Consider the following 19,407-nt stretch of genomic DNA (forward strand, 5'->3'; position numbering starts at 1 on the left):
TTTCAAGAGTGCACTACAGTTTCTTTTCAGTCTTGTATATAATGGGGTAATGTTCCCAGATTGTCCTTTTTAAACACGTATGTGAAGGAGCAGGACTCTTGGTTGCAATAAATCAGAGCAGCAAGAGATTTACTGGGTTTTTAAAAGGCTGTCTGTGATACACAGTGCTTGCTAAGGGTTTGTCTTCATTAATTTACAAATTAATATCATTGTTCTCCTTCCTCAATAGTTTAGTAAAGATATTTCAGATCTGAGACAGGGAATATGTTCAAATTATTCCTCTTCCTTTAAAGACACTTTGATGTAGAAGTTAGGAAGATAGTGTAGTGAAGGTATATAATGAATTTTGCTTACCCCATTGGAAACATCCCAGCTGAGCATCATCTTAGCTCGTTCTTCAGCCTCCGTGGACCCATCCAAAACCAGGCCAAAGCCACCATTGATCACTTCACCCCTAAAAAAAATAGAAGTGTAAGAATTCAAATCAAAAGAATACAAATCAATGTCAGATAACATTGTGGATTTGATCAGCTGCATTGGAGGAAGAAGGATGAGAATACTGTAGAAATGGTGCTGAATAAGGCATTGGCATTGACCTTTCATACAAAAAATACTCCTGGTGGACTAAAGAGTTTCTTATCTCACTAGTTTGAAAGTTAAGCTCTTTGTGTTTTCTATGCTAGAGCCTGCCATATCCAGAGGACTGTGAGGACTGTGTGCTTACTGAAACAGACAGATGGATCTGTTTATATTCTCTTGGGACAAATATGAGCGTGTTTCATTTAAAAAAAGTGTTAAGCACCACTTCATGCACATCTGCCTTGATCATTTCAAAAGCATTTATTTCTGTATGAGATACATAGATGTGTAGAAACTGCAGTGCCAACATTTCAGGAAGCAGATTTATTGGTAGAAGAAATATACTACAAACTAACAGACTATACGTGGGACAAATACCAGTCTGGTTTTATAAGGACAGGGGAAATACATCTTGTCTCACTTCAAAATCTGGTCTGCTCTAGTTCCTGTTTGGTTGCATATGGTAAATTCAGTTGGAAAATTATTGGTTGCTGTAAATCCGTAAGAGACTTCTCGCATTATAACTCAGCATCAGCAATGTATGAGATGGGGCATATCCTACCTACAGCAACACGTGGCAGGAGAGACTAAAAGAGGTTCTGGAGGCAGGGTTTCACCCTCTGCATTTTGTAGTTAATATAATGAATACATCCACAAAATTTACTGCAAGTAACATCAGATATATCTATGAGTCAGACAGACTTAGGTGTCCTCCAATCCAGACAAGAATCATTTCTTACTGTCTCTTTTCCAGCACTAACTTGAACTTCTTATGAAATGGGAAGATGATGCTGCACTCGAGCCTCACAGACTTGAGATCTGCTTCCCCAACCCAGTACTCATGTTTTCCCCTTGTCACTGTAATGCAATGTACTTACGTGATGCTAATTCCTTTTCACTCATTATATGCACTACCTGTGTGATAAGTAGGACCTTACCACATACCTGAGCAAAGAACTCTCAGCTCCAGCTCTCACAGTCACTGTATCTTTACTGCAATTCCTTCCACTTCATTAGATTATTAGATATACTACTATTACAAACATTTTCTGTTGAAAAGCACAGTTTCCTTGTAACTGACAGTGCTCATAGCAGAATGTCAGCAGATGAATGTTTCCTTCTTCAGCAGGAAAATTTCAATCATGTTTTCAGCTGAAATGTTTGAATAGTGTAAACTCTGACACAAAATGATTCTTTCTGATCAACACTCAACAGTAACACAAACAGCTCTTATTGTGAGAAATCTTTAAATCTGCTCTTCGTCTCATTTGGGGATGAAAACAAGCATCCAAACGTTTGCACTTCCTGCCATTTCTGCTTTTAGAATCAGTATGGCATCACAGTGCAATCAGGATCACAGTGCGATCGCACCTCAGGACAGCCCACTGACAGTATCAGACAGCAAGAGGCCTCCAGAGTGATGCTTTATAAAGATTTGCCACACTGGCAGCTGATGTTCTTTCAGTGGCAGAGATCCCTTCTGTGCACAGCATCCCAAAGAGCATCCTTTGAAGCTCAGCTATGAACAGCGAGTGTCTGATCTCAGTTGCACTCCATAAATTTAGAGTCTCTCCATCAATTTCCATAGAGTTACTCCAATGTAAATCAGAATCACTCATCAGAATCTGTCCTACTGTCTAAAAGTCACTCAAATTGAATGCCACCATTCGTTAGAATGGATTCTCTAGCAAAACCTCTCACTTTTAAAGGGGAGTTCTCTGCCTTCATTAGCACTGGGTCATATTTTCAGGTAATTAGAGAAACGTGTGGCATTTTGACCTAAGCTGCCTCCTATAATTTCCAGATGTCTCCTTCCGAGGTGATCAAAGAAAACAAGGCCTCCCTCACAAACAAGATGTCACACCGTCAACAGCACAGTTCGATTCTTAAATTACTTCTGCCTTCTTGTACTGCAGGTTACTCAGACCCTGCGCTATTCATTCTGCAAAAAAAACAGGCAGCAAGAAATGAATAACATTCACTTGCAATAATCATAGTCAAGACTATGCTAATCTTAAGTCTCTCAAACAGCACATGATACAGATTCCAACTAAATGAATATTAATCCTGGCCTTTTTTTTTCCTCCCCCCTTCTTTGCCCCACAAGGCTACAGCACAGAATTTCTGGTCTCGTACAGAAGAAATAGCAGATCTGTCAGCAGTTCCAGCCAAGCCCAGCTTCTGCAGGGAGGACTGGGAGCTGGACGCAGCGCAATTGCTGTTTCTGATCTCCCAAAAAAGAAGTAGTCCAATGACAACTTGATTTCCTTCTAATTACACACATTTGAATGTGCATATATCCACATACAGGTATAAGCTTCCACGTGCACTTTTACATCTCCACATCAACTGACAAAGAGATTTTACCAGGCACATGGAAATTTCTTCATGGCAAAGTCAGCTGTATCTTTATCTCCCTAGAGGAAGCAAATCAGTCCTAAAACCTAAAAGCATCCATCTTTGCAGCAAGGAAAGTCATTTGTAATAGTTGGGGGATGGTTTTGCTTCTTTTCCCACCTTCAAATTGTTCCTCTTTTTCTCCTTAGAAGGCAAAGGGGTGCAGGTTTAACTGGCCAGGGTGGTACTGGGATTAGTTAACCCAAACAGAACCACCTGTCCTGCACGGCTTCTGGGGCTCCACAGACCGTGGCATGTAATGACACAGCATTGTTAGCACATCTGAGTCTCAGCATGGTGAGTGCAAAGCCTAATTTTCAGGCTCCACATTCTTCACTGAAACACAGTAATTTAATCACACAGGCAATGACCACTCCAGAAAGCAAGGTGAGCAGACACTGTTCCGCAGTGGGAATCCTAAGCAGCCACAGGAACTGGTTAAGAGGATAATCAAGCCCTGCTTTTCTGTGGATATTTTGATTTCAGGGAATAGCCACTTGCTAATTTTCCAGTTCAGTACAGATGACAGCACCTTTGCTCTGCCTTCAGGGATTGCTTCTTTCCAATGACGTAGTATAAGGAGCCAGGGCAGTCTCACCATTCAGCCAGTTTGAGTTGCTCAGAGGGCTAGAAATGTGCAGGAGGGATGGGCTTTGCAGAGGCCAGAGACAGGGAACAAGATCATTTGTATCCTTCAGATTCTGACAGAGCATCATCAGTGCACAGAAGAACATTTGTGGCATAAGCAATTACTTCTTCAGTTCCAGTAATTGTAATAGCCATCATGAAAATACTCAAAATATTCTATGCAACAGTCACTGGAACGTGCTTTTCTTCACTTGTATTCCAGAAGCAGATGTTTTAAAAGGTTAAATTCAGCTAAAGCCATTCAGAAAGATGTAGTTCGCTGCTATCTCGAGTCTGTAACTGAGATGATCACAGTAAGCAGATATTTCAGAATGTATTTTCCGTTCAGAAATTGTGAATAAAGTCCTGATTATTGTGGTTGTTATTACTGACATCAGTAAAGTCATATTTTTCACTGCATGTGTATAAGCCCTCAAAGTTTTCTTATCCCATTGTTCAGTTTTTCTCTTGCATACCTTCCATTCAGTAGTTATTCCACTGAAAAAAAATCAAAGGAGTACAGGGAAGGGAATGCATCTGAGCTGAAGGGTTACTTTTTTAGTTCCAGCTCATCTGGACAAGGAATAATTATCATCAAATGTCTCTGAGGATAACATCTGCAACAAGTTCTTTAGTTTGCTGCTGTTGGCACGCTCCAGAACTGGATGAAACAGTGAAATGAGATGGATCACTAGAGTATTTTGTAGAGGGTTGTCTCTCTTTGGCTACATCAAAAAATGAAGACGTGGCTGCAGTCTTTCGTGCTGCCAAGCACACGCAAAGGGAGAAAGAAGACTGAGGGTTTGCTGGTACCTGAGCTGCTTTGCATCAATAACCCCTCACTGCACTTTAGCACATGGGCATTTATATTGGGGTCCTAAGGTCACAGATTTAAATATAGCTTAAGGGGAAACCTAAACATAATCCATCCACTAACACTCTGACCGTGCATGCGCAAAGACAACTTTGGAAGTGGGATCTGTTCAAGAAAACCACAGCAGACCGTCCTTGTTTGGCAAATTAAATTATCCAAACTGTGCCGTGGCCAATGTCCAAAACACTTTTTCTTGACATATGGAAATGAATTAAAAGAGCCTCACACAGAACTATACTTCACCTTGTAATGCATCCTTTCAGCCCTTGCCTCCAAACCCACCCTTCCCATGATCGTAGCACCATACTACACCAGTGGTACAGTACACTGCTCCCCTCTTGTCTCTTGCTCCTCCTCCAGCAGTGATAACTGGTTTAATAATCCAGCTTTAGAAACACCAACAAGTTCTCACCAGCCAACTCCACCACCGTTGTGCAAGGCAACCCAGGTTGCTCCTCTGAACGCATCTCCTACGAAATTTTGTACCGCCATGTCTAGGAAGAGAGGAGAGGCGTTACCATGGCTCAGACAAGCTGCATTTGTTTTCTGTTGGCTACTCACTTCCTTCCACTGCCATCTCCACTGTGGCAGTATGATGGCAGCATTCTCTGGCCACAGAGAATTTTGCCCTGAACTGCTTGAAATCACAAGGGATGTTTGTTTCAAAAATGAAGTCAAATGCATTATTTGTACTGATACATTCACTAGAGTTTCATACATTCACTACAATTTGTACTAAAGGATATACCCCAAAAGAGATACATACGGAAAACAACAATGTAAAATTTACTGAAGACATTTATCTAGGTTTAATTCAGAAGCAGTTGCTTTTAATGGCAAAAATATGCTAGCACAATACTCAAACTGGTCACACTTGCAAACCCACAGTTAGTATATATTTGATGGAAAAATGAGTTTACTTGAGCACTAATCTATGTTAAACCCTGTCAAAAGCCCCATTATGGCATCTTCTCTCTGGCATTATGTCAATTTAATAACCCAATTATCATAATTACAGTGCTGTCAGGAGGGAATGGGAGATATTCAATTCCCTTTATTCTTAGCACATACGATTTTCTTCCTCAGCCAGCAGATGATAAGAATGGAGGTTGGAAAAGGAGCATGGCAAGTGGGATAACGATGTAATAACGTGGTCCTCCTTGGCTTTGATAAAGGTCACTAACTGTGCAAATGTCTGTGCTGAAATACACTTTGCAGAGCAGCGGTGGCCCATGTTTGACAAGGATCAGACAGAGGTACTTATTGCAGAACAAAATTACACAGGCAGAGACTCAAAAGTTCTGTGCCAGAGAAGAGCCATTTCAACGGAAACGACTCAAATGTGGTGTTAAAACAGCAGGAAGGGAGGGAGAGAAGAGAGAGGAAGATCTGAGATGTAAGGTGTTCTTTAAGTACCTCCAGAGGCTCACTTGGTTTCAAAGACCAGCAGAATCAGTGGCCAACAGGATTTGGAAAAGCCCTTGCAGGAGGCAGATAGTTCATGTAATTCAGAAAACTCAAAGAAAAACAGCATAGTAAGCAATTGGGTTTAGCAGGCTGCATTTCTGCTGCCCTCTCTTGAGGACATTGCCTGGTGTTTATTATATGGCTAAGCCCTTCAGTGGAGGCATCCGTTTGGATTGTTGTTCTCTGTGCAGCTTGGCAGGAACAAACATTATTTCAGGCCTCTGTCCATCTGGCACATTGCAACCAGCCAACATTCTCAGAGAAATGTTGAAGTGAGACTGATAGGCACTGCTAAAAGCCTCATTTCATCAGGCAGTCCATTTAAGATAGCAGGGAGCTTTTCTATTATGAATTTCCAGTCCTAATGGCAGTTGTTCAGTATTCCCAGCTACCTCAATCATAAAGTGTCCTTCTACAGCAACTTGCATCCTCCTGCCTTGGGTCATTGAATGATTGTCAATTCACAGCATGTGAAGACACTACTGAGCTAAAATTATTACCATAATTATGGATGGAAGATTGAGACTTAGGTAAAGAAATGTTTAGTGATTCATTCATGTTTCACATCCGTACTCTGGTATCTGTTGGGTTTACTTTTTCTAAAGCACCATTTCTTCATTTCATAAAAGCAGATTCTGGTTAGTTCAGGTCAGGTATGCAGAATTAAAGGCTCATATTGAATAGCAAACATACATAATTTGCTCACAGCCACATTGTGAGTGAGAAACAGGGAATGGGATCTAATCCAGAATTCCTGACTTCATTCTTGTGCTTTTACTATCCAAGTACGTTCCTCTGTGACCAGAAAAGCTCCTTTCAGAAACACCAAGCTTTTCTTGAACCCCCAAGCAATGAGTGAACAGAACTGTGAGTCTTGATGCTTTAAGAAAAATGCTATTTGAGGTCTGATTTTCATTTTGTGTATCGCAAGAAAGCCCTGCCATAACTCTGCTCACATCACTTGTTGGAAAGACAGAGATGCAAAATTAAAATCAAACACAAGGCGCAGTTCTCTAAGACCAACTGCTCTCCATCTGCATTCAGGTAAATCCGGTACATCTTCACTGAATTTTCAGCACTCTTCTGAGCCCCTCCTATTTAAGTAGCTCCACATTCATTTCTGTATTACTTGACAGCTACTATGCTAAGTTCACAAAATCTGATTAACTGGGATTAAAGGGTTGAATAAAAACATTTTAAAACATCAAAAACATATATGTGTATCTCTCAAAGCAATTTCCTTTTTTGCCTGTACAGACAAGTCTCAGATGCTCTGCTGACCTGCACAGAAGGCTGATCCATCATAAATGTTTGATGTTTCTCTGTAAGGACTGTCAGTCCCACTCACATCGTGGTGATCTCGGCTGAGGACTACTGGAGCCTGCAGAAGCAAAAAAGACAGCAAATGGAGTCTAGCATGGGCTGTCAGTGCTATCATGGGTCATCTTTTGCTGAATTTGCTTCTACTTAAGTCATTAAAAAAAAAAATCACAGCTTTGTCCCACCTCCTAAATCTCCTGAACCTCTCTCTCCCTCCGAACCTTTTATTACAAAAGGAATGCTGACACACTATTCATGACAGCCATAATCATTTCACAAATGAGAACATGAGTTAGTTTTTATGTAAATTACATCCTTAAAAGGGAAAGGAGAGGAGAAGCAGTGTGGCTATTTCAATACCTGAAATGTTTCTCTGCTGAAATTGCAAACACATTTCAGTGCAGAAGAACTCATTCAAAAAATAGTTATTTTTCCAAACAACCATAAATAAATAGTTGTTTGTTTTGTTTTTCATTCTTTTGGAAGACTTTAAGACTACAAATAAGGCAGCAAGAAGAATTAGTGTTCTCACACAGATCAAACAAGCCCATTCCTGATCTGGAATTTAACTGACAGTATAATCTAGATCAGTTTGCAGGGTTTCGTTACCCTTCACCATGCACACGTTTCTATAAGAGTCATTCACTTTCTTGGCATGGTGTGGTCTGGAATTAGTTGGCTCTGTTTTATGCTGGCATTAGATTAGAAAATAACTGAAACTAGATATGAGCACCCAGCTTCCAAGAGAGTGAATGGAGATTTGAAGAAACACAAAAAAGGACAAAATCTGAAGGGCCTGGGATTTTGACCTTGTCAGTCGTAGCTCCAAGGGAGTTCTCTGTCTGGTCAGGTTTACTTTTTAAGATTAGCTTGCAGTGACGTTCATTTTGAATCCTGAGAAGGTCAACAGCTCAACATTTGAAATATTTTAACAAACATTATTTGAGTAACAAAAACACAGACCTTTCCTTGATGGAATCCATTCTAAATTTGACTTGAATTTGCCTCTTTTAAAAGGGTAATTATTCTAGTTTGGCTGTAAAAGACATGAAAATGAAGGAGTGGGCATGCCTGGATCTGACAGTGCTGTATACACACAATCAGGAAACAGCAGGGCACTGATGAAGCCTATTTATGAGCAGAGATCGCAATCTTTCATAAAGGTTTCACCATCCAGAGAAGGAAAGAAACAGGAATTTGAATCAAATCAACAGATGTGAGGTTACTAATCTGAATGTTTCAAACTCAACACAGCAATTCAGCTGTTGCAGAAATTCCCTTTTTTTAAAACCACTGAATGTTATTCCCAATTCATTTTTTCCCCCTTCATGCTACAAAACCACAGCTTATGTTGTATCTATAGACGGTCAAATACCAAATAAGGCAGATTCCCAATGTGAAATAAAAGGTAACATATTTCAGTTTCTAGACCTGCCTTGTTTGTTACACAACACAAAACTGATTACTGACTGAGAGGAGAACGGAACATGCTAACAGAATACTGCATCCATGTAAATGTCAGGCATCTCTGCTCTTATTGGTAGAAGCTCTCTCCTTTCCCACCTGCCACCCTGCTATCAGATATAAAACACAATTACCAGACCATATCAAGAGGAAAAAGGCAAACCTTAATCCTTCCTTCAGCAATCGCTCGATTAATAGCTGTGGCTATAGACACACGACCCCTCTGATCAGAATATAAGATTCTAGCTTGAGATCCAACAACCTATAAAATAAGTAAAGCCACAGTGATAAGGTTTTCTGTGCAACCGGCTTATCTTCAGGCCCCAGACAAATGCAGTCAGAGGATTGTTCCCTTCTGTAGGAGAAAATACAGATTATTTGTTCATCAACTTCCAGAAAATAGAAATTAAGGCCTCTTTGAACAGAGTTTTATCTCTGCTCGCACAATCTGCAAGATGTATTCCTGTAATCAGCTGCTACTGTCCAATAATCCCACTTTTTAAATCAACCCCATTGCTAGACTACCAACAAATGCCTTATCAACAGCTGAGAAGCAAATGTTTGGAACTGGTGATGGGCTGAAAAGAAAGAGAAATGCAAAGGCAAAGAATGGCAAAGAACATCTGTCCTGCACAGCTATGCTCCTCTTCAGCCTTTACTCCACAGACCAGTCTGGCTCCCAGATGAGGAGAGCACGTGTAAGCCCTTCAGTGTTACCAGTTAGCTTCGCAGTGAGAGCCCGGCCTTAAAGAAATACAAAGGATGCCTCATCACCATCCTGCTTCAATGTAACACAACACAGTATACCAGTTTTGGAAAGGGTGGTGGGAACTGCAGGTCCAATGCGGTCAGGGCAAGTGAATGCCAGAAGATACAATCTGAATGGTGCTGAAAGGCAGTTACAGATGAGGTAGAGGATGAATACTGCCCTGTTTCACTCCAGATATAAGGCTAGATCTTGTGTATTATTTGAACATTTTCAGATGGGGGGGAGTTGAGGGAAAGAACCACTTCAGCTCACCCTAAAGCCCTGCTGTGGAGAGATGCTTGAGTTATCACCTGTATTTACTGCTCATCTTTTCATTCATACCCATACCTATTTTTCATTCCAACACTGAACTGTTTGGACCAGGAGCAGCTACTTGTCCTGAGGGAGGCTCTGCACTTACCAAGCTGTGCCTCCCAGCTTCCCGAATCCAACGGATGTTGTCATGGTACTGCTGCTTCACAGATGTGCTCACTTGCAACGGAAAAGCAAGAAAGAAATAGGTTTTGAAAATGAATGCAATATGCTCTAAGTTAAATTAAATTCATCTGACAGCACTAGCAAGTTATATTCCTGCTCTCTGCTACAAGCACGCATATAGGATGCTGCATTGAGTCTTCTTTGCAGCCAACGCTGTAATTCATAAAATATATTTTAGAGGAAGGTATGAGATGTTGCGCAGGAGGCAGCTGGAATAATAACTCTCATCCAGATCTTTAGCAAACTCAATTAAACTTTGAAATATGGGTTACACATATTGTTCTTTGTTGGTGACTTGGCCTGCTGCCTACTAAATGCCCAAACCCTTTCTGAGCCTTTGTTAAGTTAGAAACTTTAACAAACTCTGTGATATGGGGTGCATAGTTCAATGTTTTATCAGGTAGTAAATAACCCATTTGGCCATCAATCAGAAATTCTCAGAAGCAGCTGGTAATATATACTGAGGATGAGTTACACTAGTGCTGGGATGTGGATTTATAGCACTGCAATTGCTCTATACTGAATTGCCTACGTGAACATTCTCACCCCAAGATGAGGTTACTTATCCTACAGACAGAGTTATGTTGCCTCCTATTACTATGGAGCACAAACTGCACAGAAAAAGCATATGACAGATTAGCAACTCTGCACATAAACCCACCCTATACCTTCTTTAGGCATGTATATTATCTGAGGAGAGAACTGCATACAACAGCTTAACCACCCTCCAGCTTCTGCCCGTGCCAAGCTAGTGTATTCCCTACCACTTCCCATCTCTCACCAGTTTTCAAGTCAAATTACAATGTACAAATGACTTACCTGTGAAAGTCAAACTGGAGTAACTGAACATTGCTAATTTGAAATTGTCCCAGGTAACTGAAAAGTGATTCTATTACACAGTTTGACCACAAATATATAGTAAAACTAGAATTATTCTGGGTTAAACATGCCATTAGAGAGAAATACAAAATACAGTCATTCTTGCACAGGCAGTCCTTCCACACAGTTTTAACAATCCTAAAAGGACCTGTCAGTGCTTTATGGGTTGGTTCCACATGAGAGTTTCCAAACACAGCAATGAGGATTAACATGCCAGCTCTTAGATTCACAGGCAGAGAATGATGAAACATCTGCTTGTTTAGAAAACAGAAACGTGAAAAGAGTTCCTTTCTGCCACTTTTATAAGCTCTCTCAGAGAATACTTGTCGCCTTTTATACTTCACAGTGCACTGACTTATGGAAAAGATCTGTCTGCTAATCCTACAGAATGTCCCTAGAAGGGAAGGTATAGGAGCAAACCAGCTGCAGGGAGATACCAACATAACACGTCTGTCTCCCACAGCCTGCTCCAATAAACAGTTATATTCTGTCCTAAACTGTGGTGTTGTCCAACTTGGATATCATCTGTTATCCCTGGGGAAGGGAAGAATTCTCCCTTTTATTTCGTCTTCCTTCCTGCAGCTGAGAATCTTAAAGCTTATTCTAGAAAGAGCTTAACTTTAGCTCCAGGTGTCCCATTTGTTAAACTGCTGTCAGCCCCCCCATCCCACACCCCAAAGCAATCTCTTTCTAATCCAGGCAGGCTACTGTGTCAGTGCTGGTATTTCACAGGCATTTCTCTACTTATTTAGGCTCTGCAGATAGTAAAAGATATTGCACTCAGAGGAATAGCACTCAACATCTCCCTTTTGATCTTATGAGATTTGTATAGTTAACAGCTCAGCCTTCAAACTACCACAGAGGTAGAAAATATGAATTAGGCTGCATCTCTTGCACAAAGGCCAATTTAAGAGCTCAGGTAGCTCAGAAGTGGAAGCAGATAAAACCATGCAGGATTTTTTTTTCAGTCTGTGAGGATGAAGCATAACGATTCATCTCCCCAAAAGAAGAATAGTTAACATCAGATTTGAGCCCAGGTCACAAGTTTGGGTTTGGAATGCAACAGACGCCAGCTCTTTGGAGTTTTCTTTCAACCATCATAGCAGATCCTTTTAGAAAATTCAAAGGAGGTTCAGATTTTAGATGCATATGTATGTGAGAATATCCAGATCCTAGAATTTGGTCCAAGCCCAGATCCCTCAGGGAGCAAGACAGCAAGCACAACAGCTATGAACACGAATCCATGAATGCCTGCTTACTTTCTGGCCAGATTCTGTTTTCTTCTTCCCACTATCCTGCCAAATGCAGCAGAAAATCCAATAATAGCATTGCCCTTAAGCCCATTTTCACCTGTTGGGATTTTTAAAGTGTCATTTTTTTTCATTTTTTACATTCTTAAAGAGTATATGTGTGCCAAAGTACAATTCATCATTTTTTAATGAAAATTCTCTCCTCAGCTCTACATTAACATCTATATAAACCATCCATGTATCACTGAACACATAATAACTGATTCATTTCCTAGTCTTGCAGTGCAAACCATCCAAATGTGATGTATCTATTCAGTCTTGAGAACAGATGACTGGCAATTTTAATACAAGACAAACTGCTACAGATTTCTGAAAATATTGCAGTACTGGATTTCTCCTTTCCTTGAACTAACCCAAGAGATCAGGTTTAAAAACATGAAAATTTCATCATCCACAAAACAGAGGAGACACATTAGGATCAGAGCATTAGAAACACCTAATAGTCCAATGCTATTTCTTCAAGATAATAATTAAAGAAAGTTTAAGAAAACAGATGGAGCTGACAACCTTGTAGTCAGACCCCCTCCATCAATAATTCACTTCTTGCAAAAAAGTATTAAGGCTAATATCCATCCTCGTTATAGGAAAAGAATAGCAGCATTAGTTAAAATGAGAAATGTGTCCAAATGTGGTACATCCTTACAATACTAACCATTCCAGAACAAATAGAAAAACACTTAAAATCTTGTATTTACACTCCAATGATTTCTTTCATGAAAGAAGCAGAAAATATTTTAACACAAAAAACAGGAAGAAATAAATTAATCAGATAGAAATATGCTCTCCTCCCCATAATAATTTGGATTTGCAAACCATTTATTTCTGATTCCAAGGAGTACAAACCCCCCCTGTGTGGAAACAGAAGAGCAGAGGACTTCAGTGCTGTAGGACAATGACACTAAAAAGTCTGAGTTTGATGTCCAGCTACTGTGAAAGCAGACAAAGAAAGGGAAAGCAGTAGAACTTCAGACTGTAATCTTGGAGACTGGGATTCAGCTTGCTAACAGCCTTGTCTCTGTTCCTATTCATAAACTGGGGATAACAGGAACACCTCACTTTCAGTGATATGGAACAATGCAATTCCTAGATAGCAGAGCAGTAAACACAATGTGTACTCTAGATTCTACTCATTGATGAAACCAATCAGCTGTCATTTTATTAAAAATTAAAAAAGCTTTGAACATCAAAATTGTAATCACAAATAAGTGACACTGGATGGAGCACCAGGCCCAATGAAACCTGGGTTTCCTGAAAGTGACCTGCTTTCTAACCTCTCACAAATCTCTAGATTTGTATCTCTCATTCCTCTGAGAGACAGCAGCAAAGCAATTTGACTCCTTTGTAAAACACATGGAGATCTGATGAAAGACACTGTTTGCCTTAAAGTTACAAGGTGACAAAGTACAGGAAAACAACAAAAGAACAGAAATGCTCTCAGCCAAAATCACCATGATAGTTTTGGGATCAATAACCTCTCCAGATGGTGTTTCTCTATCTTACCTACTGGTTATAATCCTTACAGGAATTTGGGGAACAATGACATCTCCTGCCCACATGGAACAGGCAAGAGACTGCTCGTTATGGTTTCAGCCAGAAGCCATCATGCTGCAAAATTCTGATCAGTTTTCTCTCCAAAATCACTGCCAGTGATGAGGACATGTGATGAGGTTGCCTTACCTCCCTGACGAATTGAGTCCTCCAGCACAGACATGGCAATTGAGTCAGTGGTAGCAAGGTCCTGTGGGTCACCTGAAGTACAAACCCAGCGGAATGGCCCAAATCCCAGGGAAAAAATGTCCCTGAGAAGAGAACGTTCTTCATTAAGAGATGGTTGAAATTCTTTCTTTATTTATCCTGGCTGCTAGCAGTGCTTTTCTTTCATTAGCTAGAGACAGAAGAATTTCAAACATTTTCAATGAACTAATCTAAACAGAAACATCAAGAGCCATTAACTAATTAAACAGCGATGTTTCATACAGTCATTGACTGGAGTATAAAAATACAGTCAGACCACCATTTGGACAGTTCAATCAAACAAGTGCATCATCAATGAATTGCAGTTTTAATTCGGTTTCATGAAGTGTACTTTTACTGTTGCCTGGTCTTTTCCTCCTTAAGCCATGCTAACCCTGACTGTAGCTACACTATCAACAATTCCAGTTCTGAACAAGAACCCAAGTCCAGACATTTGCTGGAAGGAAATGTAAGGAAGATTTTTGATTTGGCAATGTTTTAGCTTATTGTTCAGACATCTGGCATCCGTTTATGTATGACTTTTTAATCCTAAAAAGGATAAAGCTTTACACCAAATTATCAAGATTTGTCGCGTCACGTCTTTCACTACAGAATATTAGCAGAACACCTCTGCTACTAGAGCTTCATAGTAACCACACATATTATGTCCCCCTAGGTCTAGTTCTTCTTTTTCTCTATTCAAAGGAAAATGTGAGGAGTAGCTCTACTGAAACCAATAGAAAAGACGAGGATGATGCTTCTAGCCTATGGGACATCTTCCTAAGACTCATTGGGAACTACTCCAAAATAGAGGAAAAAAAAAAAAAAGGAGTAACTGACATACCTCCTGTGAGAATAAGTTTACTACTGCTACAGTTACCTCCTTTTCATCTTGCGCAGTACATTGCAAGATATGCACTAAATGGCATCTCCTTAGTACAATACCTCTAGACACCAATAGTCATAAAGCACTTGAGTGCTTCATTGCAGGATCAATCCAACATACCCCATGATGTGCTGAACATAGGAAGGATATTTGAATTCTGTTTTATTGGCTCCTTTTTTCTCAACATCAGCACCTATAAAAGGAGTTAAGAGACAGTAAGTGAGAGAATGGGAAGGACTAGAGAGTTTGTACAACACTGTGGCCAACTCCTATCCTATCAAAGAATAGGGATAGGAAGATGTATTCCAGACTGTCCTCATTTCCACTTTTCCAGGATCTACTCACCAGCTCTTTGAGCTTCCAAGAGAAAAGCATTGCCATAATCCCAAAAAAACATGCCTTTATCAGTTAGTCTGTTAATAGCAGCCACATGTCTCCTCAGACTGAAATAAAGAAAGAAACAGTTATTCTCGAGATTGATTAAATATCAAGGAGAATATTATCATGAGCTCACAAAAAGCAAGGGAATAGAGGGAAACAGGTGAAATGTAAAAAAAAATAATAATAATAATAATAAATTCAGACGAACCCACAGAAGACTTAAGATACTTTCAAACTCTGCAGCACTTGTTATCCCCAAATCTTGAACTGAGTCACAGCCATTGCTGTGATATTGCATATCTAACAGAGAGAAGTTATATCTTTCAGTAGAGAAGTGCAGCCAGCTCAGAGGAATGAAATAATGGCAGCCTACACAAAAATCTAGAAACATATTAAGGAGTTCAGAGATAAAGTATGCAAAGTCAGAAAAACTGAAAATGGCCACGTATCACTGTTCTGGTTTCTTCTTTGGTCAAAAGAGCTCCTTCTTCTACTGAAGAGCGATACATAATACAGGTCAGAGAAACGTCTTGTGAGAAAGACCAAAGATGCAATCACTTGCATAGCAACTAACCTTAAAGCATCACTAAGACATTTTACCTCTCTTGTACCAGAGTTCGGAACTTCCCTGGATTGGTAGACAGGAGCTGCTTTGCTTCCTCAAAGCCAAGCTGGACTGGATAGTATCCCCCACTGAATGGGTTGTGACACGAAGTTTGATCAGACCCCAGATCAGCTAGCAGCTCCCCTGTTGTGTCCAACTCATATGCAAGCCTCTCCCTGGGGGGAAGGGAAGATAATTAACAGAATGTTTGAACAGAAGCTGTTATTTCACATTCAAGCTCCTCTTTCAGGTGTGATTCTTCCACCACAAACAGCTGTTTATAAATATATGCCCTTGGCAAGCTGTCTTGTTTTAACAGTCAGGAGGTGGGAAATCATGGTGAACATCTGTGTGCAACTCTAATTTTCCTGTACAGGAACACCAGTAGATTAGTCAAATACCAGCTGTATTGGTCAGCCCTCGGTACATGGGGTAAAAGCAAAGTTTAGCACTGGATAAAACCTTCAAAGGGCTAGAATTCATACCCATCATCTGATGTTTTTATTCTATCAATGCCTCAATATTTCGACCCTTCACTGAAGTCAAATGTTTTCTTGCTAACCAGTCAGTGAAAGGTTAGAAGAAAGTGGGTTAGGGGATCTTCATTTGAAGACAAATCTCAGCGATTTCTTCCCTAGGAAATTCACTGTTTCATAAGGGAAACAAAAACAGTAACAAAGCAGTAACATACCCATCACCCATATATACTACTTACCACAGGTCTACCACGTTCCCATGGTAACCCAAACTGAGGGCAATTTTATTCTTCCTTGCATCTCTAGAACAGATTTTAAGAGGCTAGTTGAAAAAAACAAAAAACAAAAAAAACAAAAAAAAGCAAACCAAAACACCATGCACTATGTTGCAATAAACACATTGCAAACAAAACTAACAGTCTACATGCAATTTCCAACACCCAGCTAGGCAACAGAACTTTTGTCCTTTATGCAGTTGTTCATCAGTGATTCCAGAAAGAATGATCAATTCTTGCAGCGTAACATATATGTAATTGTTATATGCACACTGATGGCACTGTGAAGAAACACTTAACACGCAATATAAATTATATGAAGCATGAGTAACAGCAAGTATTAAGCATTGGTAGTCACTAATATGGATGGATTCACATTCAAAATCAGACCTGGGATAGGAGATGTCCTTCAACCCCTCTTCTGTGCATACTAAAATGGCACAGAGCAGAGAGATGTAAAGTGAGGAATAGAGCATAAAGTAGCTGAGTAACGTTACAAGCCATACCTAAGGCGAGCAATGCAGTGGTCCAAGTCATTAGAAATTTCCATGAGCCATCCCTGCTTGTAGCGTTTCATAAGCGCTGCTTCATCAACCTGAGACACACAGCAGAGACCTTAAAACCCTCATTTTTTCCATTGAGTCACTTTTACCTTTTATTTATTTTTTAATTGGCCTGGAAAAAATAGCAAATTAGTAAATCAGTCCTACATTGGTCTAAACACAACAGAGTAATTGTTCAATTTCTTATTTTCCTCCTCTGATTTTTATTAGTCCTGTTCTCTATTACTTCAAGCTAGAAACAAGGAAAAAAAAAAAAAAACCACTTTTGATTCATCACTTCCCAAACATTTACTACAAACAAGACATTCTTACTGAAACTGTACAAGAGTTAACATACCTACAAATTTAAAATTATTTTTATTGTTACTTTTCATGATTATACTGAAAAATGAAAAGCAAGATTTAAATATATATTATTATTATTTTAAACTAACTCAGACATTTCTGCTGGACTGCCCAGGACAAAGCAATGGTGTGCTGAAATTGACCCTCACTTTCACTCTTTGAACTGGTTAAAATTCTCAACCAAATATGGAAAAGAGAAAAGCTTTTCTTTGTCCCAGCTGGCTGATGCCTCTGTGAAAAATGGAGTGGATCAAAACAAAACTACAACTTCAATCCCTTCTTGCTTTGAACTTTGAATCTCCAAACAAGCTCAATCCCAAATCGGTACTCTTGTGGACTCACTTTCTGTGTGTATGCATCAGAGACAAGCTGGATAAAAATATAAATGCATACACAAATTGTGAAAGCTTTGGCACAGATTCCATATTAATGATTCAATGTCCAAACTCACACATCATTAAGACTTTTATAATGAGCTATTAGTGGCATAAAGCAAATGACAAAATTAATTCAAGCCATTTTTCCGTGGTAGCAACTGATTTAGACACTGGGTGGTGTGTGCCCGAGAATGCACAACCTGAGTACCCTACAATATTTCATTAAAGCATTTTTACTTCTCTGTAATCCACCCCATCACTTCCATTCCATTATTTCTCATTAACAAAGTATTTATATGTAAATTAAATAAGTTCTGTATTCAGGAGTTGCTTGAACACCAGGAAACCTTTTCTTCCCCAATTATTTCTAGCATGAGAAACCTTCCATCATTTCCCGCATCAGTAATAAAGACTATCCTTCCAAAACCCCAGATTATGGTAATAGCAGTGTCACTACCAATAGAATTATTCAATAAGAAGTCAGGTGCCATGAGAGACAGCTACTTCGGGAGTTATTTAAATCAGGACAGGGAAAAGAGATTCAATGCTTCACATGAATTACAAGAATTGGGTTCATTTAAAGCTCTGCGTAACACAGAAAATCTATTTAAATTCATTACATATTTTATTTCAGATCTGACAGTCTCGGAAAGACTTTCACAGACTTGCTACACACAGGAAAGCCAGCTTCCTTCAAACTGTTTTCAAATATACAATAAATAAATAAAAAAAAAACCTCTGTTTTAACATTTGCTCAACCATGATGAGCCAATATCACTTCCAGTGTAACCCCTGGAGGACATCATCTGGCCCTCCACACTGTTATTTCATAAAATTACAATCTGCTTCATGTCAAACAGAAGAGGTAAAAGACTTGCACCATTAATCCCTTCTGTCTGAACTTCGGAAGCCCTGGCTGACAAAATGACATCTCTTGCACAATTCATCAGTGCTATTTGCATAAATAGTTCCTTAAATAAATAATATGTACATATATATAGCTATCCACATGTGCTCCTGAGACTCATTTCCGACAAGGATCATCTCACAGAAGATAAAAACCAGGCGATATTCAGTCTCCTGAACAAAATCATCTGCAGCCATGGAGATGAAAAGGACAAAAGACTGCTGTGAATAGCATTCACTAGAATCTCTCCTTTTGTATTCTAGCATTTGAAAGATCACGATGACACAGTAGAAGTCTGAATAAGAATTTATTCAATAAGAATGTTTTCAATGATAAATTAAATAAATTTATTTCATCTTCAGGGAGCACTTGATGAGGTCTCAAATACATGCAAAACTCATGTTTTGCTAACAGAACAAAAAAGAATGAACAAACAAAGAACTCACACTTTCGCATCATCGCTGCAGAACAGCTGAAATCCTACCATTTAATGAGTAAGGCTTCAGCTAGCTAGAGCAGGACAAATCTACTGCATGCCACATGTGCAGTCCAACCCATTATGTTTTGAATTTTAATTATCATTATTACGGGTCAGATTGCAATATTCTTAAATTCTGATTGCAGCAAGTGAAATGCCTGCAGCAGAGACCTGCCAGCTAATTCTCTTTATAAAGTAATTTGGCCAAGAAGGTTGCA

The 19,407-nt window shown here is 39.5% G+C and overlaps 1 protein-coding gene across 5 annotated transcripts in view; it reads right to left on the minus strand.

Moving 5' to 3' along the window:
* The window catches only part of UROC1 (urocanate hydratase 1), a 69,556-nt gene that overhangs the window by 1,176 nt on the left and 48,973 nt on the right, over positions 1-19,407 (minus strand). For 4 of the 5 annotated variants that reach the window (XM_085235921.1, XM_085235922.1, XM_010718550.4 and 1 more), the window contains 11 exons: positions 17,026-17,114; positions 16,484-16,546; positions 15,765-15,944; positions 15,129-15,226; positions 14,904-14,976; positions 13,841-13,962; positions 9,898-9,968; positions 8,892-8,990; positions 7,226-7,325; positions 4,890-4,971; positions 355-454 (listed from right to left, as the gene is read on the minus strand). In XM_085235921.1, the coding sequence (XP_085092047.1) occupies positions 355-454; positions 4,890-4,971; positions 7,226-7,325; positions 8,892-8,990; positions 9,898-9,968; positions 13,841-13,962; positions 14,904-14,976; positions 15,129-15,226; positions 15,765-15,944; positions 16,484-16,546; positions 17,026-17,114 (1,077 nt within the window). Of the gene's footprint in view, positions 1-354; positions 455-952; positions 2,522-4,889; positions 4,972-7,225; positions 7,326-8,891; positions 8,991-9,897; positions 9,969-13,840; positions 13,963-14,903; positions 14,977-15,128; positions 15,227-15,764; positions 15,945-16,483; positions 16,547-17,025; positions 17,115-19,407 lie in introns of those variants that run through there. The other variant, XM_019620132.3, reaches the window with a different exon arrangement.

Source organism: Meleagris gallopavo, chromosome 14, assembly GCF_905368555.1.
Source record: "Meleagris gallopavo chromosome 14, MGAL_WU_HG_1.1, whole genome shotgun sequence".
Taxonomy (NCBI): domain Eukaryota; kingdom Metazoa; phylum Chordata; class Aves; order Galliformes; family Phasianidae; genus Meleagris; species Meleagris gallopavo.